A 26,875-nucleotide genomic window follows, 5' to 3' on the forward strand; every position below is an offset into this window, starting at 1 on the left:
TTAATAACAAATTTAAAACAAATATGTTTCAGCTATTTTTGCATTTCTATTGGCAGAGACTAATAGTAATGGAGAGCTTTGAAAATCTGTCTTTAAGTTAGACATTTTTCCTAATGATTGAAGAACTTGAAATAACTGAACTTTAGAAAACACTGAGTTAATTCTAACAGTGGATCTTATTCAAGTGATTATTTGATGGGAAGGTTTTTTCTTTTCACTTAAGGATGAAAGAAGCTTAAAACTGCAGCAGTATTATGAAAGTGATGATTCAGGACATCATGTTTGAATGACTCCATAAATTACTCTCCTGAGCTTAGTGTCTAAGTTTAAATGGAATTCTGATTCTCTGTTGTAGTAAGAAAGAACTCATGCATTTGCAATAAAAAGTTCATTTACAGGCATGCTTAACAAATGGCTCCCTGATGTTTGGTTAGGGAAATAGTTACAGAATAATGAAGAGTCTGGTTTGGAAAATAATTGAGCCATGGGAAAGACAGACTTGTATTTTATTCCTACTTATTAGTTGTAAAATATGTGTATGATGTTTACTTAATTGTATCAATAACTTTATTACATGCCTCTTGCAAAAATTAGAGCTAATATTTGTAAAGGTCTAGAAGGATGTCATGTTCTTTCTAATAAATAACAAAGATGATGCTCCATTGAATGGGAAAAGTGGACTGAGAGTGCTTCACAAGTACCAAGTGAAGTATTTTTAGATTACTCATGATTGGTGCCTATGTTTGCTCCCTAAATGTTTCAATGTGAAGAATAAAGCATGAGCCTTATTATGTGCCTCTTGTCTTGACTTGAAACATTCTACTTGACAACATTATATCTTTATTCACATGCTGGTTGAACATTATTTGTAATCACACTGTATAAGGATTGCTAACTTGACTAAGAATAGTGATCACTAGCCAGGCACCAATGGCTCACACTTAGAATCCTAGCTACTCACAAGGCTGAGTTTAGGACCACAGTTCTAAACCAGCTGGGGCCGGAAAGTCTATGAGACTATGATCTCCAATTTATCTCCAAAAATCCAATAGTGGAGCTGTACCTCAAGTGGTAGAGTGTTAGCTTTGAACAAAAGCAGCTCAGGGACAGTACCTAGGACTGGCAAATACACACACACACACACACACACAGAATTGAGGCTAAAGTTTTTTTGCATTCAACATATTTTAATACATTGCTTTGAAAATGTGTCCATCACACACAGTAACATGTAGATAAATGATTCACAAAATTTCATTTTCCCATGGATTCTGTAACTAAAAAGAAATTTGGTCAATAAAACCTAATATGCATATATATATAAAACTTAATATGTAGAATTGCATATTTTAATTCCATTTTAGCCAATTTTCAATAACTTTTTTAGAATTAATATATTCCAAGTGTTGTAATCTCTTATGTAACTCTTTCCTGCAGCTTTTCACAACATAAATAACTATTCAATCTATCAGGTATATCTATCATTTCATATAACTTCTCAAATAATAGACTTAATCCAATATAATTGATTGTTAAAAATAAACAAATTTATATTGAATTGAAACTCCTCTGTACAGCTACTTAAAGATACTTAAATAAATGTTTTAATAAGTATTATAAACTACTTTTGATACCTTATCACTATATATAAATCCAATAAATAATGTATTCTACAGAATATATATTTCCATTTTTCCATGAAAAAGTTGCCAAGTTAAGCAATCTTGAGCGCTTTACTTCAATGTACATATTCTCTGACTTCATTGTTCTAAGGAAGACTAGCAAATCTGTTCAACCACATTTTACTTTCTTTGGAGAAGTAGGAGCTTTAATCCCCATCACACTCATGCTTGAAATCCTACATATTAAGGAAGCTAAGATCTGAGGATCAAAATTACAAGCCAACTCTAACAGGAAAGCCCATGAGATCTTTATATCAAATTAATCACCAAAAAATCCAGAAATGAAGGTATGGTTCAAGTGATAAGCAAGCCTTGAGCTAAAAACCTAAGGGACAGCACTAAAGGCCCAGAGTTCTAGATCTGTAACAGCACAAAAAAATTACTAAACTGAAAATGATAAACCTTTATGTATTCAATTTTTTCCCTTGATGTGTAGTCATGTGTTAAGAGTTTAAATGAAATACTAACTTTATTAAACTGTCACGAACACAGATCTAACCAACTCCTTGTTGCTCTGAAGCAATGTTCATAAAATACTGACTAAAGTTATTAATAGCCTCACGGACACAAACTTTTTCTTGTACATTTTTTAATTGTTAAAAATGTTGCACAGCAGGGTTATAGTTACATAAGCAAGGTAATGAGTACATTTCCTATTGAACATTGTTGCCCCCTCCTTTGTTTTCCCCCTACTGTCCCTTCCCTCCCACCTCCACAACTACTCCCCTTTCCCCTACCATCCCTTCCCTCCCACTCCACAACAAAACTTTCAAAATTAAAAAAAAAATATTACATTTTATTCCACTGCACAAATTGTTAATAAACAATAGGAACACTTGTTCCAGTCTGTAGCTTATTTCTGGGAAGTCTTCCTTGTAAAAGTGTAAATTTCTGGACCCAAATTGAAAATCAGATAACCAGGCAAAGTATGAGGCACACTTAAGCAAGGCCCTTGAATGTAAGTGAAGAGCAAAACACTGTGATTTCTGCTGAACACGCAGTGCTATGGTTGGAGCACAGGACATTGGAAGACAGTGGCAAAGATGACAATAGGGAGTTAAACAAACTTGATTTTCAAGCATCTTTTGCTCCTTTACAATGAGTTCAGTCCAATCACGTATTACAGAGAAAATTGTTACATAGCCAAAATGTGACCTGATGGTTACCTGATGTTTATTTTAGCAAGAGAAGGAAGAAGATTATATGTGTGTATGTGTGTTTGTGTGTGTAATATAGATCTATCTATATTATAGAGATCTAGATAGCTAGAAATATAGATCTACCTATAGCTAAACCTGTATCTATATCTATCTATCTATCTATCTATCTATCTATCTATCTATCTATCTATCTATATATATATATATGGATATCTAAATTAAAGGAGAAGAAATTCAATTGTTCATTAATTGGAATAACCAAGAGGAAATTGTGATCTAACTTAGATTGGTTATCTATGATAATAATGCTAAGAGGTTCACAAGATGTTTGGGAATTAGAATATATAGAATTCGAGGCAATAACTTGACTAAGTTGTTTCCAGAGTGAATGCTGAGAAGATAGAGAGCAAAAGAGATACTGAAAATATTTCAGATGAATTTGAAAAAGACAGTGGCTCTGGAGTAAGATGAAAATTTACTTAAAATATCTATTTAAAATAAATATAGAACATTCAACCAATCTTACACTGAGTTCTTTTAAGAAGTGTTCTTGGAAAAAGCCATTAGGAAATGGTATTTCTATCAACTATGGAACAAATGCTTGAAAAGATTTGTGGAGAGCCAAAGTTTCCTTGGCAACATACTCCAGCCTCACTCAGCCTCATTGACATCAGGATTCTAGCTTGTCTTGTGTTGTAGAAACAAGATGATAATAGACAGTCCTACTGCTGTGGTGGATAAAAGGCAATAACAGAAAACATCATCCTTCTCTGTTCACTATTATAGATCTGTCCCACTGTGGCTCTGACCTCTGAGGATCAGAACACCTTGCAAACTGAGCTAACCTGACTCCATCCCCAAAGCTGACCCTTTACTAATGATACTTATTTTTCTGTTTACCATTCAATCTGACGATGACCACATAAAAAGACATTTAGTAGGATTACTAAAGGCCAAATAAAAGTTAATTATCGTGTCCTCTGCTTGGTAGGGCTCATTGCCCTTGCCAAATGATGACTCATTCCCTTCCTGTTGGTTTGTGGTACAAAGGTCCTAGAGTGGCCAGAAAGCATACAGATAGTCAACAGAGTTCTGGTTAACCCAGAATTACGCCCTACCCCTACATGACAGGTAGTGATGGTGGCACTGATCAATTCTAAAGCCATCTCTTCAGTCTCTGATACAGGTTTCTGCCCACTAAGTGGCACATAACTTTACCCTGGTCAGAAATTTAGGATATATGCCAAATCCTGGAAATGGTGTCTTTTTCTTACAATAGGTTCAGATGACACACTAGCTATAATGTAAGAGGCCAATGAGGTATTCCCTCTTGATCAAAAGTTCTGGCTGATCTAAGACTAAGAGAACAACTATTATAGTATTCCCTCTCTACAAGTTCTTTGTTGTTGAAAGAGTCCATTGATATGATCTTAATTATGAGGACTTTTGTAAATACTACTTTATTGAAGTCTCACATGCAGAAAACACAAACACATATCTAGAATGTGTCTATCCCTGTCTAATCAATTGATACCTTTCCAGGGCTAGGAGAGTCTATACAAGACATCAGTCCACCACCAAACAGCCAATTGGTTTGGTCAGAGACAATTGGGCCCATACTGAATGCTCATAGTTGGAGTTAATATCCTTCAACTATGCCAAAATCTGTCCTGTTGAGATGTTGCTTTGTGTTTGAGTTCATGCTTGTGCCTAAATACACAGCACACTGATAAATAACTGCTAAAATATAAATGGACTTATTCATTGTCTTTTCCTTTAACATCCTCATCCTTGTTTTCTAAGATTGCTTCTTTTCAGATCCTTAACAGCTCAAGTCATTCACTTCTGTTTATGAGTCCAAATTATTCTTCTTTTAGGTCATTTCTTTTTGCATAAAGTGGACACCTAGATGCGTTAACCACATCTGGAGCCATGAGGAGAATTTTCTCCTCCCTTGATGTCTATTAGGAGCACCATTTAATACAGTGATTTGTATACAGCTTCACTCAGGATTTAGCTTGCAGCATGTTGCAATTGCCCTTCTACAAACAAGCCCTATTCCTTTTTGTCCTATTTTAGGAAACCATAAAAGACTTCCTCCTATATAGCAGATTTGTGAGGTTATGGAGTGGTATTGGGGATGAGATGGACATGTTGCCTGCCACTTTGAGCACCTTGCTTATGCCTTCAGTCTATCACATATGGGTACAATTGGGAATATTTTTGTAATGGACCTGTGGACCTTAAAACTTAGTAGTTCCAGGTGGCCCACATTTGCAATTCCAGATACTCTGTAGGCTGACACCACTGTCTGAAGCCAACATACTCAGGAAAATCCATATGACTCTTGTTTCCAATTACCCACCAAAAAGCTGGAAATGGAGATGTGATTCAAATAGTACAGTGCTAGCCTAAGCAGAAAAGCTCAGAAACAGTGGCTACACCCAGAAGTCAAGCCCCAGGACCAGCACAATTAATAACAACAAAATCAAAAGACTTAGTGAGGCCGAACAAGTCTAAATGTGATGTGAAATTCTAGTCACATGCAAACGTCTATCTCTATCAGGGCCCATCATCATTGCAGTATATATCTGTGACATGGTGTAAGATTTGCTGTTGAACCAGAGAGGGTTATGTCATGACTCTCCTTTAATATATATACCACACAGTTTTTTTAGTTTTTAAAGAACAGATGCCTCAAATAACATGAGTTTGGCAGACTGTAATTAATAGGATTAAAGAATTATCTACTCCACCTGAGATAAACTTTGTAGTTTCAGCTAAATAGTAAAGAGCATGTGGTCAAGAGGCCATGTTCATTTCTGTGTTGCATTACACTGGAACTTAGTTTTAATTGAATTTTGTAGAATGGTATCTGAGACAAAGCAAAATGGGTTTGCTGGATGGTATTCTACGAGATATACTATGTGGAGAGAGAAAGGCTAAAGAAGAAGTACCTGCTGATACCCAGGTGATATGCTTTTAGGCTGATCATATCCAATGATATGAGATCCCACACAGACATTTAGCAGCAGCAGCAATAAGAACAATGCAGGATGGCTGGGTTCCAATTGCTATATCATCCATGATTTAAGCATTCCAAGACTGTTACCTGTGACTAAGGTATACACTGTGTAAGCCACAGATGGAAACCACAAGCAGCAAACTAGTAGCAGCTGGGAACCGGCTGCTCTGGCCCTTTTTGGAGGAAGTATCCTGTGCTCAGGATACAGTCTGTGAAAAGTTTATCAATCAGGTATCACAGGATACTGGAAAAGAAAAAAATGCAATGCAGAATATGATACAACTATATCTTGGAAGCTGTAACATACTTTCCTTTATTTAAATGTTTTGAATAGCTTACAGTAAAGCTTTGGAAGCATGAGGAAAAAGATACATTTTCTCAGCCAAACATAGCCTGTGGAGTCAGCTACATTACACACTGAGAAGGGCTTTGTTGAACATTAGCTCAAAAAGAATCTTGTTTTTAAAAGGTTTTTGAGTCTTTTATTCTCATATCCTGCATGAGGAACAGGAAGTGTTTATCGCTTCTTTTTATTTCTCCCTTATTTGTCTAGTTATACTAAAATTACTCTTGGCTAAAACTTGAAAAAAGTAAACAGAATTTTTTAAAATGCTTTCCCTTGCTCTCTTCTCTGTGTGTCTGTCTCTAGTTCTCTCTCTGTCTCTTTCCATCTCTCTCTCTCTCTCTCTCTCTCTTGTAATTTGAACTCAAAGCGTTGCACTTATCTTCAGCCATTTTTCTTTAGTTACTCCTTGAATGAGGTCCCCTATTTTATTCTCAGGCAGGCCTGGACCAGCCGTAAGAAAATTTACCTATTTGTGCTTTCCACCTAGCTGTAATGACAAGCACATATCAAAACACTTAGGATTTATTGGTTGATGGAGGTCTTGTGATGTTTTTCCTGGGCTGACCTCAAATGTCTTCCAAATATTAGCCTTCTGAATAGCTAGGATTACAGGTATGAGGCAGTATGCCTGCCCCTATGCATATTGCTTAAAAATGAGTAGCACTCACAGTCAAATAACTACCTGTTTCCTATATTCCTACATTATTTTTCCAAACCCCAACCCTCTTTACTGTGACATAAGAAATATTAAATAGAAAAATCCTTATGTATTATAGGAAAAGAAAATCCAAAGAAGGCTAAAGGAGAAAGGCAGGAAAGAAGAATATGTTTTGTAGACATGATATAATTGGGAATTAGGAACCAAAGAATAATAACCCAATAATATGGAAAAATCATTATACACATCAATTAGGGGAAGTTGTGTGTTTAATCACTTACATATGAGCTGAAATGAACATTCTAATTTTACAAACAAACATGAAGTTCTTTTTTTTCCTAGAGAAGTATGGGAAAATTGATCTTGACTTTAAGAAATAAGCAACATTTACCTTCTGAAAGTTCCAAGTTTTGGTAGTTTGTCCCCAGACTCAACAGTGTTTCAGGACTTGGTCCTGGCATCATCTCACACTAAAAATTGCTATCCACTTATTGTTCTTTTGGAACTTCTACTAAATTAGTTTGAACTAATAGAGAGAAAAATATTTGCAATTTACAAACCAATTTCATGAGCATTATTATCCCATCCATTTCCACAGTAACCTTTAAAATAAAAGAGTGGACTATTATTACTTCTAATTTAGAATAGGATACACTAGGGTTTTAGTAAATTGAGAATCATGCCCAAAGTCATGTGGCTGTTAAGTAGAATGTAAAATTTGGATTACACTTCAGGACTAATGGCTCTAAAATCAACATTCATTTTGATTTCAATACACTATTTCAAAATAAGTTACATTTCCTGGAAAGTGTGAATTACAATTGGGAAAAACGTCTTACATATCTGTTAGTAGAATTTAGGGTCATCAATGGAATGAGGGGAATGCAAAAAAAATAGGTGAGTGAGAAGGAGGGAGATAGAAAGATCTATGACAGTTAAACAATAGATGATAGAAAGATAGGTAGGTCGGTAGGTAGATGATAGATAGATACATAGATAGTTACATAGATAGGTAAATAGATAACCAGAATCAGAGTTTGAACAGTAGGATCATGTGGTCATGCTTGGTCAGCTTGCTTGCTTGGTTGATGTTCTACCACTTGAGACATGCCTCCTACCCTGCTTTTTAACAGTTGAATAGAGGCAGACTTCATGTATTTTCATACCTACACTTGCTCTGACCTGACATTTTCCATGTCTCAGCCTCTTGAGTAATTTGGATTACACATTTGACCCACTGGCACCTGGAAGAAGGATTTTGATCTCGATAATCTTCCTACTTTCATTCCATATAGGCAACTTCACAATACAAGTATACCAGTATACATAAACTCTGCTAGAACTGAACAGTTGAGATAAATTTACATGTTTTTCTGAATGTACATAAACTCATTTTTTCCAACATGCATTTGTGGAAGAATTACTACTACAGTTTCAACAGTTTTTATGTATTTTAAATAAATAAGTAAAATTGTGTTTACCATATACAACATAATGTTTTAGAACATTAAGGAATGTCTATAGCTAGATAATTGACATATTTATTGGTTTTATAGTGCTATTAGTGCCTACATTGTGGTTTCTTTTGTACTTTATTAGAAATAGTATATCAGTATTCATCTTTTTATCACTTGTACCTTATGCTAAGCACATTAAAATCTATTAAGTAACCACAAATAGTCCCTCATTTCCAGACTCTTGCCCAACTCTTACTTCACAAACAACTACCAGGAATCAGAAATTGTATCTACCTAGAGCCCTACAAAGTTCATGTTATATAAAACACTGGTATCTACTTATCTTTTCGGCATTCATATTTGTCACATGTTTGGTTATTGGTATGTTAAGAATAAAATGTTGGCATAAGAAATAGAATTGAGGGCTGGGAAGGTGGCTCAGTGGTATAGCACTTGCCTTGTATGCATGAGGCCCTGGGTTCGATTTCTCAGCACCAAATAAGCAGAAAAAAAAAGCTGGAAGTGGTGCTGTGGCTCAAGTGGTAGAGCACTAGCCTTGAGCTGAAGAGCTGAGGGGCAGCGCCCAGGCCCAGAGTTCAGGCCCCAAAAAAAGAAATAAAATTGATAGCCAGATGCTATGGCTCAGGACTGTAATCTTATAGACACTTGGGAGGCAGAGATTAGAAGGTTATGGTTTGAGGCCAATCTGAGAAAAAAGAAATTTTCAAGATTGTACCTCAACCAATAGCTGAATATATTCGCAAGTGCCTGAAATTCCAGTGACAAGGAAATCACAAGTAGAGTGATTGCAGCCTAGGCATAAAGTGAGATCCTATCCCAAAATTCAACTATTGAAAACAGGGACCAGGAGCATAATTCCAGTGGTAGAGTGCTTGCATAGCAAGCATGAAACCCTGTGTTTAATCCTCAGTAATATAAAAAAGGTAAGAGAAAGGTTGACAAACAATTCTTTTGAATTAAAAATTTTTATAGCTTTCATTGGTAATCATTTTGGTTCAGGTTACTCTGAATGAGCTTTAGTGAAATTTTTTGAGAGTTAATATCTACTATTTGCTTTGACTCTTCTACCTTTTCCTAGACCTCTACATTCCTTCATAGCTTAGGAATCCTTCTCTTAATTATTATATTCATTCATTATTTTTGTCATCTTTAGAGATTCCACTCATAGCCAAAGTTTCATGTTCCACATTCAATAGTCTCCAGCCTCCTATACTAGCGTCTAATTTGCCTGCTGAAAGAGATCTTAGTTTCTTCCAAGCTTAAGAAATTATGCATAAAACCACTCTAAAAACATCTTTGTTTGGCAAGGAGTATAATGATTGGATCACATAATAAGCATGTGGGCAATAAGATTATTTTGAAATAAACATTTGCATAATATTGCTAGGAGCAGTATATAAATTTTAATGTTTTAAGTCTTAAATTTTTAATATAAATTGATCTTGAAATTTCATTTCTAACAATTAGCTGTATGATAGATGAAAAGTAAAAGAAAACATCAAATATTTTATTAATAGATATCAAAATGTAGGATATTTAAACATTGTTCAATGCTCATATAAACGTCAAGTGCAGTAGCTTTCTACCTAAGGAGATGAATTTCAAGACTCCAATAGAATCCCATACTCATATAAGTAACATTGATTCCTTCAATACCTGTTGTCACATGCATGTGGATGTGTAGAGGCAATTGATATATAATTTCTAAAGCTTAGATGCAGTAGGAAAATGAATGGAAAAGTTAAAGTATATTCAGAAAAATAGAACATAATCACTACTGAAAAAAACTAAGTTGACATAAAGTAATGCAAAGGAAACTTAAATTACTATTACTGAGTAAAAGATGCTGGACAGAAAGGATTCCAACTTCAAAGCATTCTGGATAAGGCAAAAGTAGAAACTGAGTCGGGCGCTGGTGGCTCATGCCTGTAATCCTAGCTACTCAGGAGGCTGAGATCTGAGGATCGCGGTTCAAAGCCAGCCTGGGCAGGAGAGACCGTGAGACTCCTATCTCCAATAAACCACCAGAAAACCGGAAGTGGCGCTGTAGCTCAAGTGGTAGAGCGCTCGCCTTGAGCTGAAGAGCTGAGGGACAGCGCCCAGGCCCAGAGATCAAGCCCCACGGCCAACCCAAAAAAAATAAATAAATAAAAGTAGAAACTGAAAAGATTAGCAGAAGCTGTGGAAGAAGGAGGAATGAATCAGTGGACTACAAAGGACTTTCAGTGAATCTACTCTGCATAGTGCTTTAACAGTAGGTAAATGTTAGTATACATTGGTCCAAATTCTTAGTGTGTGTGGCAGGAAGACTAAATTCCAATACAACTATACACTTTAGATTATAGAGATATGTCAATGTAGATTTATCAACTCTAATTAAGTACACCACTCTGGTGAAGGAATGCTGATAAATGGGCTATGCAAGTAGAGGGATAGGAGGTATAAGGGAAATCTATGTAGCTTTCTAAATTAGATTTCTGTGAACTTAAAACTTTCCTGAAAAAGTGTTTTATTAATTGGGGGTGATTTTAAATAGAGTTGTTCTACACATTGCTGTCTCAGACAATGCATTGTTAGTATACAGAAAGGCAAAAAAAAAGTCTGGAATTTGTATGTTGATTTTTTATACTAGTGCACTATAGAATATGTTTATTAGATTTAAAAGATTGAGGTGGATAAATTTAACCAACAAGGTGAAAGATATCTACAGTAAATCTTTAAAATCTTTTTTTGTTTTTTTGGTCGGTTGTGGGGCTTGAACTCTGGGCCTGAACACTGTCCCTCAGCTCTTCAGCTCAAGGCGAGTGCTCTACCACTTGAGTTACAGCACCACTTCTGGTGTTCTGGTGGTTTATTGGAAATAAGAGTTTCACGGACTTTCCTGCCTGGGCTGGCTTTGAACCACGATCCTCAGATCTCAGCCCCCTGAGTAGCTAGGATTACAGGCGTGAGCCACCTGCTCCTGGCATATAAAATCTTAACTAAGGAAATTGAAAACACTAGAAGATGGAAAATACTTGCATTCCTGTAGATTGGCAGAATTAATATTGCAAAAGTGGGCTATACTACTAAAAGAAATCAAACATTCAATTTGTATCATGTTTATCATTTGTCACAGATATAGACTTTAATGCAATCTCTATCAAAGATATTATTCTTCACAGATATTGAAAAATCAATCCTCAAATTTATTTGGAAATAGAAAATGTCCCAAACAACAAAAAAAACTATTGTGAATTAAAAAAAATCAATAATAGTGGTATCATGATACTAATCTTCAACTATACTATACTATTTGCTTTTATTAACTCTTCTACTTTTTCCTAGATCTCTGAATTCCTTCAGAGCTGAGGAATCTTTCTGCCAATTATTACACACATTCATTATTTTGTCATCTTTAGAGATCCCACTCACAGCCATGGGTTCGTGTTCCACATTTAACAATCTCCAGCCTCCTATATTAGTCTCTAGTTTGCCTATTGAAAGAGACCTTAGTTTCTCCCAAGCTTCAGCAATTATGCATAGGAAAAAAAAACAGACAAAAGTAACAGAAAAAAGACAGAAAGACCAATGAAACACAATAGAAGACAAAGAATAAATCCATGCAGCTGCAACCATTTAATATTTGATGAAGAAACCCAAAATATTTATTGGAGAAAAGATAGTCCCTTCAACAAAAGATGCTAGGAAAACTGGACTTCCACATGAAGAAGATGGAAATTGGATCCCTATCTCTCACTCTGTACTAATATCAACTCATGTTATATTAACTATCTTAAGGAAAGACATGGAATGTTCAAACTATTACAAGGAGAGAATAGGTAAAACAATGGAACACAATGATATGAGCAGTAACTTCCTCAATAGATCTCCAGTAACTCAGGAATTATATAATTATTATTCATTGTTAGTATACAGAAAAGCAAAAAAATCTGGGATTTGTATGTTGATATTTTATACTAGTGTACTATGGGATATGTTTATTAGATTTAAAAGTTTGTGTGGATAAATTTAACCCACAAGGGAACAATGAGATTGCTTTAAATTGAAAAGCTTCTGCACATCAAAGGGAATAATCACTAGCATTATGAGACAGCCTACCAAATGAGAGAAAATCATTGCAACAACATATATAAGGATTAATAAACAGACGATACAGTGAGTGAAAAAAGAAACCCTCTAAGAATCAATACTTCAATTAATAAATGGTGAATTAAATAGAAGAGACAATTCTAGAAGAAGATGCTTATAAGTTCATGAATAAATTCTGAATATACCTGGTCATAAAGAAAATGCAAGTCAAAAATTACATTGCGATTTCATGTAATTTCTTTCAGAATGGACATCATAAAGAATACAAACAACCAAACCATAGGCAAGGATGCCAGAAGAACAGGACTACTTAGTGCAACTAGTGTAAAATCAGTATGAAGTTTCCTCATTAAACTACAAATGAGACAAGTGACAGTGGCTCACACCTGTAATCCTAGCTACTTAGGCTTCTGAGTTCTGAGTTCAAAGCTGGCCATCACAGGAATATCTGTGACTCTATCTCCAATAAACTACTCAGAAATAGCTGGAAATGGCAGTGTCACTCAAGTACTAGAGCACTAGCCTTGAATACAAAGTATCTCAGGGACAGTATTCAGGCCCTGAGTTCAAACGGTAGGTCTGGAAAAAAAAAAAAGGTAAAAAAAATTACCTTACAATCCAGAGTTGCCACTTGGGCATATATCCAAAGGAATACTCAGAATATAATAATTGCCCTTGAATACCCATATTTATTACAGTAATATTTACAATAGCCAACTTAGAGTAATAGCATATTATATACATTATATATTGTACTATATAATATATATTCTACTTACTATTTATATGTAATATTTTATTCACCTAGCCTTATGGCCAAATATCTTAAATTTCCAGTTGTGTTAAGATTATTTAACCAGGCTTAATAAACACAATACCCTATACGACATGTCTTAAAAGGGATTGACAAAATGTGTGGTGTCCTACTTAGTTTAAACAAAATTTTCAGTTCAAGTAGTCATGAAAAAAACATAGATTAAATTCTAATAGGAGCAATTCTGCAACATTATCTGAACATATTTGTGAAAATTGTCAGGACAGTCTGACAAGGAATTGAATGCCTATTTAGTAAATGGAAAGTAATCATATAATATCAAAAGGCATTAGATTAAAACTGAGAAGAGATGAATCAATGATAGGTCTAGCTAATGAGTATTAATGGCGGTTCACTCACTGTGATACTAGGCCATGGTGACTTGACAACAAATCTAGTATGTGATTTTGTTATTTTTCTATACATCTAACAAATACAAATTTCTCTCCTCTTTAGACTTTTTAGTTGAATTTTATCTTACTTTATTCAACAATAAGAGCATGTTATAAAAACGTATAAAAATACATTCAAGATGTGGATTGGAGGCATGGCTCAACTGGTAGAGCCCCGTCGGGGACAAGCACATTCAATTTGTTTGCATTTACTTTAAAAAAATGGTTTGTGTTTGTCCTCTTACATAGACTATATGCTGTCTTAACCTGATGTTGCATTATTGGAATATGTATTTTAGTCAGACAATCTTATAAGCCTGTGGAAAAAATTATGTAGCAAGCAATAAGGCTCCCCTATTGGAATTCCTCCTTGGTGGTAACATAGACTCAGCTGTTCTTGTAGCTCCTACTTTTGGCAAGTATTTTATCACACTGTAGATAGTACAGATGCTCCCTTACTTGGTGTAAGATTACACTATGATAAACATTCTTTTAACTGAAAAATAAGTCCAAAATGCATTTAGTATAGCTACCAACAAGCATAACTTAGCAACAGAACATAGAGTATTTTTTTCACCTTGGGGCTGACTGGGGACTGTGGAACACTGTCCAGAATTATGAAAATCTCACACTTTTATTGCCAGCCTAAAAGATCAAGAATGAACACAATTTTAAGTCAACAACCAACCCAGAGCCCAGCAATTGCACATACATTAGAGGTTCAAAGTCAGATAGGCATTCCCCTATCTACCTTTCCTTTTCTTGGAGAGGGGTATTATGATTCAGGAGTGGAGATTATATATAGTTGTAACCAGTGAACAAATTTGTTGTGAGTGATAAAACAATCTGAACCAAAGGGATAACACGATGAGCCATGTAAACACAGTCAAAATGAAAACAAATGTAGTCAACTTACAGACAAGCACTTAGGGATCAATGCAATAAAGAAAATGAAGAAGGTGATAAGGGAAACAGGTTAAAATAAAATTAAAAGAAAACAATAAGCAATACTCACAAGACACTAAGTTGGAAATGAACTTTACCACTTGGATGGGGGCAGTCAGAGGGAAGGATAGTGCGAGAAAAAAGAAGGAGGGGTGTAACAATGTTCACCAAGAAATGTACACATTACCTTACTTATATAACTGTTACCTCTATGTACATCTATACAACACAATTAAATCACATAAAAAATATTGAGAGATATAATGAAAAATACAGGGAGAAACAAATAAGAATAGAGGAATATAGAAAAGGAAAAGAAAATACAGAAAAAAATTTAAAATATATATTCATAAAATAATAATACTGAAATAAAAATACCAAGATTGATTGAGAAATAAAAACTTGAGTAATCAGCAATATAGCCTGAATTAAGTATGTACACAAATAAGAAAGAAGCCTAGTAATCACCATAGACTGTATATCTAGAACTAAACAGAACAGCAATGAAGGAAAGAAAAAAACAAGAAAAAGATTTTAATTAAAAACAATAAAATTATCCAATTTGTTTGGGGGACCTTGTGTCTCTCCAATGTCTCTATTCAGTCTCTTGCTGGAGTATTTGATTTCCTTGTTGTGGTCACCCCTTAGTAAATGAATGGATCGAGAAAATATGGTGTATATACACAATTTTGTCTTTCCATTAGAAAGAATGACATTGGCCCATTCATAAAGGAATGGAAAGACTTGGAAAAAATTAGATTAAGTGAAGCAAGCTTGACCCAATGAAACATAGGCTGCATGGTTTCCCTCATTTGTAATAACTAGCATATGTCTAAGATATTAATCTAATCACAATAGCTCAATAACTATGTAAATGATACTTATCAAAATGAACTCCAAGAAATGGAAACTTTTTTACTGTACTGTTTGCAATTATTTCTTTGTTTCTTTTTGTCCTCCTTTGGTTTAGTCTATGTTGTCACAGTTATTGATTTATGTACCCTTTGTCTTGTATATAAGTTTATGACTTAGGGAAGAGGAATCACAGAAACAGTGGGACAAAGGACGTGCCAATTTAACAGTGATACTTACTAGACACTCTGTTGGAAATGAACTTTACAACTTGGGAAGGAGGTGGTCAGGGGAAAAGAAGGATTAAGTGAAGGAGGAGGTAACACTGTTCAAAAAGAAATGTACTCATTATCTTACTTACTTATAGAAATGTACTCATTATCTTACTTATGTAATTGTAACCCCTTTGTACATCACCTTTACAATAAAATTAAAAGAATGAATAAAGCCGAGCACTGGTGACTCATGCCTGTAATCCTAACTACTCAGGAGGCTGAGATCTGAGGATCACAGTTCAAAGCCAGCCTGGGCAGGAAACTCAACTGGAAGTGGCGCTGTGGTTCATGCTGTAGAGTGCTCAGTGCTCGTTTTGAGCTGGCTGAAGAGCTGAGGAATAGCACCCAAGCCCAGAGTTCAAGCCCCACGACGGACAAAAAAAAGAAAAAGAAAGAGGAACAAAAGAATGAATAGTCTAAGTGTGTTTACCATGCTAAAATTTTGATGAGTCTTCCACATGGTGTTGGGCCAGGACATGTCCCCCAACCCCTGAAGTAGATGTCTCTCTGCCTCCCCACCAGTGGTGGCAAACAGCTTCTGTTCTCAGTCCACCTAACTGTGTCAAGTGATAATGTGTTTACTCTATGGGAAGGCTGCCACCCATTGCACCCTGAGCAGGGTTAGGGAAGACTGCTTCACATAAAGGACCTCTGTCTAGTCTAAGCTCAGCCTGGATAGTGGGTAGTGTGGAATTTGCCCAACACCTTCCTCTCTGCCTAAGTATAACTTAGGGTACCCAGTACCTTGCTGGTCAGAGATTCCATGACCATCTGTACTCACCCAAGCCTGGACTCCTGTGTGTGTGTGTGTGTGTGTGTGTGTGTGTGTATGTGTATGTATGTGTGTGTGTTGTGAAGCTTGGGGCTCTGGAGAGAGCTGGGATTGTGGGTAAAGATTATATGAATACTCATTCTTCTATTATTGTTGGGATTGGTTCTTGGGGAGGGAGTAGTTTGGGGGAAGCTTGAGCTTGTGTCTTTATCAATAAACTCATTTACACACACACACACACACACACAGACACCCCACCCCTCCCCCCCCACGAGTCTATGAACAAGATAGCAGAAAACTTTGACTAGAACCATTACAATGTATTAATGTGTAGACTCTTTCTTAAGTAAGATGCTACTGGAAAGATATTTTTATGACCATAGACCTGTTTTGCACTCTTCTTTGAGCATGCCTCAGCGCTTGCTTTCATTTTGTCTAGCACAGTGTATCTTTTTTAAGATTTTTATTTTATTGTAAAGATGCTGTACAAAGGGGTTACAGTTACATTAGTAAGGTAATGAGTATATTTCTTGTCTAACATCATTATCCCTTTCTTTGCTGTTCTCCCATTATACCTTCCCCACCTACCTCATTCCTCCCCCGCTGAAGTTGTAAAGTTTATTTCCCACATAGTGTCTTGAGAGTGTCATTGTTGCTATGGGTCATCCTATGTTTTTGTTTTAGTGTTTTGGTATTCCCCCTCCAATCCCCAAATTAGATAAATGCATGTACAAGATTCAGGGTACCAAAATCAAGTACAGTGCCAACAGGGATATACCATAGGGGGAAGAACATATAAAGGAAACAAAGAAATCACATAGTACATTAAAAACAACAACAACAAAGAAAGACTACTGTGTCCATATCTTAAGGTTTGTTTCACTCAGTATTGTCTTATATGGTGATATGTCCAAGCTTTTGAGCTTTTCTGCTTATCTGATAAATTATCATAGATGTATACTAATTATTGGAAATGAGGGAAACAATGGGACCTATATTTCTTTGGGTCTGGCTTACTTCACTTATTATGATTTTTTCCAAGTCTTTCCATTTCCTGACAAATGGGGCAGTGTCATCCTTTCTGATGGAAGCATAGAATTCGTAGATAGATAGATAGATAGATAGATAGATAGATAGATAGATAGATAGATAGATAGATCACATTTTCTTGATCCATTCATCTACTGAGGGGCATCTGGGTTGGTTCCATATCTTAGTTATGGTGTATAATGTTGCAATAAGCATAATTGTGCTGGTAGCTTTAGTATGACCTTGTCTGTGATCATTTGGGAAAATGCCCAGAAGTGGGATTGGTGGGTCATGAGGGAGCTCTATCTGTAGTCTTTTCTTGAAGTTCATTTCCAACACCTGCAAGTAACTCTGTGTGTGTGTGTGTGTGTGTGTGTGTGTGTGTGTGAGAGAGAGAGAGAGAGAGAGAGAGAGAGATATTTAGTTTTTAAACAAGGATTGGTTTATGGGCATGGACTCTACTGATGGAATTGGCAATTGGCAGACTGGGAATTTATAAAGAAGACAGATTTTCAGGCCTCACCATAAAATCCAGTCCAGACACTAATAATTTATGCCTGTAATCTCAGCTTCTCAGAAGATGGAGATCTCAAGAATTGTGGCTCAAGATCAGCTTGGCAGGAAAGTCTGTTTGACTCTCTCTAAAATAACAAGTCAAAAGCAGGGCTAGGGGTATGGCTAAAGTGGTAGAGAACTATCCATGAGAACAAAAGCTGAACAAAGGTGAGGCCCTAAATTTCAACACTAGTGCTGGAAAAAAAACGAATCAATAATTTAAAAAACTGCCACCCAAAAATAAGTAAATAAATGAAAGAAATTGGAGTCAGGTCCAGCTATTTGTATTTTACTAGGCTTTACGAGTGATTCTGACATTACTACAGTTTGACAACATTGTCTGGAACACGCTCTTACCTTGTCTTAAAGTCTGCTGTAGTTTGGCAGGTTGTATGCCTTCAAGAGTCAATTTCATTATTGGGAGTAGCAGGGAGGAGGGAATTGTAAGAGTATTTGTGAAGAGGGCCAGCTGGTGGGCACAAGGGAGATGAGCTAGAGGTAATCTTTCCTGACATGTCTACTAGTGATCTGATTCCAACAAAAATGATGTATGGGAAGTAATATGTAAGTGCAAGTAGAAAGTCAACTGGGAACTAGAACTCTATCTTGTGTACCCTCCCCTCTCCCATGAACTATTTGATTACATGGACTAAATAATGACATTGGTTATATATGCTGCATTACATAAATTCTATCTTTTTATATCATCTATTTATACAGCTGCAGAATTCCCCCTTTACCTAAATTAGCATCATATTCTTATACTTTGATCTTGTTTTAGTCTTATCCTTTTATGAACAGTGCCAAAGTATATAGTTATTTAAAACCAGAAAGATGCAGTTTTCTTACCCACAAATTTCTTTTTCTCCTGTGACAAGATGGGAGAAAAAAAAACATCATCTTGGTAATAGTTGAAAACTTGTGTGACTGTTAGTCATTGTTGCTTGCTAACATTAAAATAACAATACCCAGATAGAGACCATTTGTAGTGTCTACTACTTAACAATCCAGAATGGTCAAACTAAATATGATATTTTGAAGAAAATTTGTGTAGAGGAATATTTTCTGTGAGGTTTTTTTTATTATAGTTCAATGCCCATTCATTCATTTTCACTTTCCCATAAATAAATCCTTTTTAAAGTTTATTAACTGTTTTTCCTGACTTATAGGCTGAGATAAAATGGGGGATCATGAATTTTGCTTAGGGTTAATTTCATTGTGAAGAATCTGCTGAGAAAAGTTAAATCTTGATGAAATGTAGTTTTGAAGATTCATTGATACAATTAAATTGATTTTCATAAGATTGACTGTAACTTACTCTTAGAAGGCAACATGAACATGCTCACATGTGCAAATATGATTATAAACTTTCATTCTTAGAAAAATAGAATATTCTATATTATAGATAATATTCTATATGATAGAATCCCATCTTCTATAAATCACAAGTTAAGATATTATATACCCCTGCCTTTACACAACTGTATCAGAGCCATTGACTTAGGGTTGCCCTAAACAAATTCAATTATATTATCTATAAAAATTATTCATCATAAAGCATATTTTGCTGAATGCCTTTGTACATAATATATAAATGACCTGAATGAATGAATGTTATAATGATTTAAAACAAAACCACTACAAATATGGATGTTTGAACATCACACACACACACACACACACACACACACACACACACACACGTCAGACAAAGAGATTTATAAAACAGAAATCTTAACAAATCATAATTTAAAAATTTCACCAATTGCAGATTTGATCAGTTAGAAAGACAATAGATTTATATTGCTTTTAACCCTGCGGAGATTTGTATTTGTAGGATACTGTATTCCAGAAAAAGCCTCTTCCTCAGAAGCATTATAATACTCAGCTGGTGTAAAAGGCTTTTAGAATGCTCATACTGGCTCAACCGCATGAGAGCCCCAAAGACATTCTTATGCTAATGATTTATTCAAGCTAATATGTAATATGGAGAAAGCAACAGGTCAGTAGTTTGAGCTTTAAATAGAAGCTCCAAATTTTTCAATGCAAATCACTTCACTTTTATTGGTAAAAAACCAAAAGTACTATGACTTCATAATCAAATATTTCAAGATATTGAAAACCATTTATTGATAAATATTTTATATACATTCAAATGTATGACATTTGTGTGTATGATAAATATATATGAATGTAATTTTATGTGCATACCTGTAATTTTCATAGGTAGCTAAGTTATTTTTAGATGTTTAAGAATATGTTGAATATTAATTAGTGTTAATCACTGTATTATAATTCATAATTTAATACTGGAATATAGCATAATCATTTCAAAGAGAACAGTTTCTTAGATTTAATGGTGATATTAATTAAATTGACGTGTATGTTTCTGCTTTTTCTTTTTAGGCTGTACTTTGGAGGTATAAATTTTCTCAGCTTAAAGGCTCTTCAGATGATGGCAAGAGCAAAATCAAATTTTTGTTCCAGAATCCAGATACTAAACAGATTGAAGCAAAGGTAAACAAAAGAAATCCATCATCTAACTCACCTCTAATTAAATTGATATCATTAAGAAGCAGAGGAAAAAACTTGGGGAACCAAAAGAGCATATTCACATTCTCTGTTTACCTGAAATACTATGGAGACAAACACAATAAATTCACTATGCAATTTTAATGATGAGTTTTTACTGAAAGACATTAGTTAAAATAAATTACATATAACTCATTGCATTTCTTAGTTTAATTCCTTATGAACTAAATTTGTACCACACTAAAATAACATCCTGAAAAATAAATGAATCATTTGGGCTCTTAAATTTGCATTCCAAATAATAATTTAAAATATTTTAAAAACTGTGCCTATTTTATTTATTTCCTCTTTAATATGGGTATAAATTCACGTTATTTTAAGATCATTTTTGATAATTATATGTTTTTATGCTATAATGATCTATTGTAAAAGATACATTAAATGAATTATTTTTACATTACCTTATGCAATTTTTCAGTATACTGGAATATAGTAACCATGTTGTCTTTAACTTATCAGAAAGACTACTTGTGTTGTTATGAGTATATATATTTATATATTTTAATATTCAAAATCTAAATTATTTACATTATTTATTATAAAATGTATAGTAACAATGGTGAGGATAAATCATAAAATGTCCCAGTGTGGAGAAAAAGAATAAATAATAAATATCAACAGGAGGTACAATACAACGTTTCATGCCTATAATCCCAGCTATTAGGAGAGTTTGAGGCTAGTCCAGGCAAAAATTTAGCAAGAGCATATCTCAGAAAACAAGCCAAGTTTGGAAATGCAGAATTAGGGGGCTTGGGACCAAGGCAAGTCAGGCAAAAGACCTTATCTGATAAAGGGCTGGGGATGTGGCTCAATTGGTTGATTGTTTGCCTAGCAAGCATAAGGCCCTGAGTTCAAATACCCATTTTACTAAAATAAAACAAAGTTAACATATCAAAATGAAAGCTTCTTTTTGTGTACATGCAGACACAATAAAGTTTTTTGAACTATGAATTAGATTTAAACTGTTATATTCTTTTACCTATTTAATTCCAGCTGTAAAAAATTCGTTGCCTTGGGCTGGGAAGGTGGCTCAGTGGTAGAGCACTTGCCTTGCATGCTCGAGGCCCTGGGTTTGATTCCTCAGCACCACATAAGCAAAAAGAAAAAAAAAGCCGGAAGTGGTGCTGTGGCTCAAGTGGTAGAGCGCTAGCCTTGAGTTGAAGAGCTGAGGGACAGCGCCCAGGCGCAGAGTTCAGGCCCCACGACCGGACCCAAAAAAAAAAATTTGTTGCCTGGCATTTACATCCATCCAAGTCTTGGTCATGCGTATATTCTAGATAGTCTTTTGTAAACCTGAACTATGTTATGATCATGACTTTCTTCTTTTTATTTTTTTTAAACAAGGTGACCCTGCTTATGTCTATGTATCTGTTAACACTTTCCTTTTGACTTTCCTCCTTCATTTTTTGTTTGCATCCTTCTAGAATATCCATTTTGGTTCTCTATTTGTCTTTGGACTTGCCTCTCCTTGCACTTCCTGGACTCTGCTTAGGTTGTTTATACAGGGACTGTGGGCATAGTACTCTTACATTAGCTCTTTTCTCCCATGTTTCTTCAAAACCTTGGTTTTGCCATTATCATGATAGTACGTATATCCACATGCTTAGAAAATATCTTGGTGACTTTTTAACTGGCTCCTAGTTTTCAATTTCCCATTACCAACATGACCAGGTTCCTAAATGGAGACATCTGCCGCTTTCTTCTGTTTTTCCTCCTTTGTTTCTTCACCCAGCACCAAGTGTGAACTTTTCATTTTGTGCCAGTCACTCACAACTGCTCTTCAAATTGACTTCCATTTTTCAATGTACAGCACTCATGTTAATCCTGGTGAATTCATTTTCATTGCAACAGTTCTATATTCTTCTGTTCATAGGATATTTTAGTCACCACCTGCTGATTACAAATATTGATTTTAAGGATTGAACTGTAAGTCTCTCTCTGGGATTTCTTAATCACAGCTGAAATTCTAACATTTGAACTGAGCCTCTAGCCCAACTCTTTGTACTTTTCTGTGCAAGCTAGTTTTGAACTATGATCCCACAGATCTCAACCTCTTGAGTAGGTAGGTTTAAAGGTACAAGCCACTGGGCTCTGGCCTGTCTGGTGCCTTTAAAGTCTTAACACACAAAGAAAAATTATAAATTAATCCACTGGCTACTAACTGCAATATTTAGGATTTAACTTACTGTAGTCTTACATATGCAGTTATACAGCTGAATATACTTGAATTTTTAGTTATTCGTTTCCTTTCCGCTACTAAATATTATTTATTTTCATTATTATCACACCTTAAACATTATTTAATTTCAAGTATAAGTTTTTAAGAAGAGAATTAGTGCATATAATTCACAAACTTACAGAAAGCAACTATGAAACAGCAGAAAGAACAGACTTAGTAGTTGCTATCTGGGCACCAGTGACTCATATCTATAAACCTAGCTTTCAAGAAAATGGAGTGCATTGATCATAATTCAAAGCCAGTCCAAGTGGAAAAGTCTGCAAAACTTCATTCCCAAAATAACAGGATAAAAGCTATACTGGAGATGTGGCTCAAATGGGAAAGTACCAGAGAACTATGGAGACTGTTTAACAAGAAAAGCACAGATCAATCAGAATTGTCAGTTCCATACCCATCCTTGTATGATTATACCCACTGTTGGCACCATAAAGATTATATGAGAATTAAAATTAGAACACTTCAAACATTAAAAAATAACCTTTATCACTATAATTTGTGAATGCCTACCATATGATCGGAGAAGTGAGAGAAGGGTAATAATGTGGAGATTCTTATGTGAATGTAAGTTTTTATTTGTCTCTGACAATTGCTCAGAAGTGCAAATTGATGAGTATGGGGTTTTGTTATTATTTTTTTGTTTTTTTTTGTTTTAGCTTTAGTAAAAATAAGCAAATCATATTACAGAAATTACAGAATGACTATGATATTTTATATTGTTCTCTCCTGCCATTCATAGCAGTGCACAAGTGATCCAGTTTCTCTACCATTCTGTTTATATTGCTATGAATGAAACTAGGCAATTCAGAGCAAGCAAATACTTACTGCCTCACAGTTCTGGAGGCCAAGAAGTTCAAGAAAATGGTATGGACATCAGGTGACAGCTTTCTTTTTAGTTCTGTGTTATGGAAGGTCATAAGACCAAACAGGAGACAGAGGGGCAAGAACAGAGGCAGAGACAGATACAAACAGAGACGGGATATTTTGGGTGGGAGGGCTTGCTCTAAGAGCAAAGCCACTTGAGATATGAAGCTGATCTCATCTTGAGGGCAGCACCCTAAGGAGCTCATCACTTGTTAAGTCATACATCAGAGATTCCCAATATTACAATAGAAATTAGATTTCAACAGAGGGACATTGACACCATAGAAGCATGTATTTTTGAAATTGTGTTTGTTTATAATAAATTAAAACCATGTGGAAATAAATTAATAATAAATGAAATATTTTTCTTGTTTATGTTTTTTATTATTTTATTTATTTTTATTGTAAAGGTGGTGTACAGAGGTGTTACAGCTAAATAAGTAAGGAGTACACTTCTTTTTGAACAGTGTACATGCTCCCTCATTTTCTCTCACACTCCCCACCTCCTGCCCAACTGCCCTCTCCTCAGTGGTGTAAAGTTCATTTCCAATGTAGTGTCTAGTGAGTATCACTGTTGCCTTGGCTCACCCTTTGTCCCATCATTTCTGTGATTCTTCTTCCTTCCTGAAAATCAGCCAAGCATACACAAGACAAAGGATGCAGAAATTAAAAAAAAACAGTGACAAAGGGCATAAACCAAAAGGAATAAAAAAAGAAAGAACTCCAAACAGTACATTATAAAAACCTTGTCTCCATTTCTTGGAGTTCATTTTGATAAGCTTCATTTTATATGGTCATATGCACCTAGGAGAAAAACTTTTCTCATCAAAGTATTAAAAAAAAGATAAAGTGACTATAGATCTTAAAAGGTGATTAAATTTGGAGGCCAGAATAATTTTCTTTTCTTTTGAAAATGAGCAAATTCAATTCTTGTATTACGGAATAAAAAGGATAGAACTTTCAACAAAGCACAAGTAGGTAGATAGATAAATAGATTTTTCTGAAAACAAATATTTTATAATCAGAGTATATGTAACAAAAATATGGTTTCTTAGAAGTTTGTAATTACTTGTATTGCTGTAATTACTCACATTAGAAAATTAGAAGTGTGGAGTAGTGTTTAACTCTTTGATTGTGAGAACACATCAAAAATATATAAGAAAGTTATGTGGGTTTACATAGTAGTAAAACAAAAACCTTTGCTTTGATTTTTGCTGTTGTTTTGAGCCTTGTAAGACTAAAGTTATTACATAGAAACAGGTTACACATATTTTCCTTGAAAGTAGGAACTCATAAATTCTCACTTCATTACACATAAACTTAATACATTTGCCATCTGTTTTCCAAGGCCTCATTAAACTTCTTGTAAATTCTCTGGTAGAACACAGGAATGGTTCCCTATAGAAGCGATGGGAAATTATATAGGTTTTTGTTTGTTGGTTGGCTTGTTTTGACAAGCTCATTTTATTGCCACCAGGAATTGAAGGAGCCCCCCCCCATGTATGTGATGATTATATATAATGTTAATATACATGTAATATATCTAGGCGTTCTAGATTTCTCACAGTGATTAAAAACTAATTTTTGAGGTAAGCATCTTTTTCTTTGTTAGTTCCAATAATATATATTTTTCTGAACATATATGTATCTTTCCATAAATAATATTTTTATTAACTTGGCCAGAAATTGTCTGATTTCAAAACAGGCTCTATTCTAAAAGACTACACAATTCTCCCTACAGGAATTTCCTATGCTAGTACATAAAGTATACTTATTACAATTTGCTATATTTGATCTCTGGAAGACAGAATGGAACAAGATGTGAAAATTAAAAGGAAATTTCTATTAAGTAGAATAATGAAGTCAAGTGTTTAAAAAGAAATTTGGCTTTAGGTGCTTTGTTCCATATTTTTCCCAGCCCCCAGTCACTACGTCTGGTACTCTGTGCTGCTTATAAGAGGCTTTATCAAGTACAATAAACATTAGTAACACTCAAGTCAGAAATTGAGACTAGACTTGCAAAAATGCCAATTCAGCTAATCTCTATGAATCTTCATTTTTCTCATTATAAATTATGGGTAAAAGTATCTACCTTAAAGAGCTTATCTAGAAAATAAATAGTCTGTGGATAGGCCATAGAAATAAATACCAAACATAATGGATGTTTAATAAATGTATATCTAAAACCCTCACTAAATACTTCAGAATGTGGTCATATTTGTGTCTTGAAAGAGGCTGATAGGAATGCAAATGAAGCCTTGTTTGGCCCAGGAGGCCTCAAAATGAGGCAGTTTAATATTCTCAAAGCCAGGCGCGTATTTGGGATCTAGGGTCTTTCTCTGCATCATAAATGAAGGATTGGCTCCCTGTCCATCCTGCTGTTCACAATCTCAGGCTTTTGCTGAAACGAAAGGCTTTCTAAACCTTAGAGACATGCTTAATTTTACCACAAACTATTCAAAGCCCAGCTATTCCAACTACGGAGGACAGAAATGAGGACAGTCACCTACTTAAATATGAATATATAAATAAAGGTCATGTGATGCTTCATGTTGTACAGCATAAACTGAAAATGATGATAATAAATTATGACCAAAAACAAAAAAAATCAAAGTAATATGGGTAGGAATATGTGTGGGGAGGGGGAACTTACACATCAGCTTCTATGTACAACTTTATTTAAAACTCAGTGCGGATATAGCAGGGAAGGAGTGATAGTGTCCAAAAAGAAATGTAGTCATTACCTAATTTATATAATTGTAACCCCTCTTTATATCGCAAACATAGTTATTTATATATATAAACATATACTATATATAAATAAATAATAGAACATTTTTTTAAAAGATAAACTATCAACTGGGTTAGGGTTAGGGATATGTATACAGTAAAGGCAGCATCTGGACAGGGTTGCATCTTAGTCTTAGAATAGCTTTGAAACTGGGAAGTTCTAGATTCTGAGATTTCTTGGAAAGTAAATTTAATCTACTCATTGATAACAATAGTCTAGAATATTCTTTTTCATAGAAGACTACACAATTTAAGTTGGTATTTAAGTTTATATATATATGTGTGTATATATATATATATATATATATATATATATAT

General features: G+C 34.8%; 1 protein-coding gene across 1 annotated transcript in view; it reads left to right on the forward strand.

Annotated features, from left to right (window-relative positions):
• The window catches only part of Sntg1 (syntrophin, gamma 1), an 852,919-nt gene that overhangs the window by 813,786 nt on the left and 12,258 nt on the right, over positions 1-26,875 (forward strand). The window contains exon 18 of the mRNA XM_013009280.1: positions 20,482-20,592. Within this exon, the coding sequence (XP_012864734.1) occupies positions 20,482-20,592 (111 nt within the window). The remainder of the gene's footprint in view (positions 1-20,481; positions 20,593-26,875) is intronic.

The sequence above is a fragment of the Dipodomys ordii genome, unplaced genomic scaffold (genome assembly GCF_000151885.1).
Source record: "Dipodomys ordii isolate 6190 unplaced genomic scaffold, Dord_2.0 Scaffold9, whole genome shotgun sequence".
In the NCBI taxonomy this organism is placed as follows: Eukaryota; Metazoa; Chordata; class Mammalia; order Rodentia; family Heteromyidae; genus Dipodomys; species Dipodomys ordii.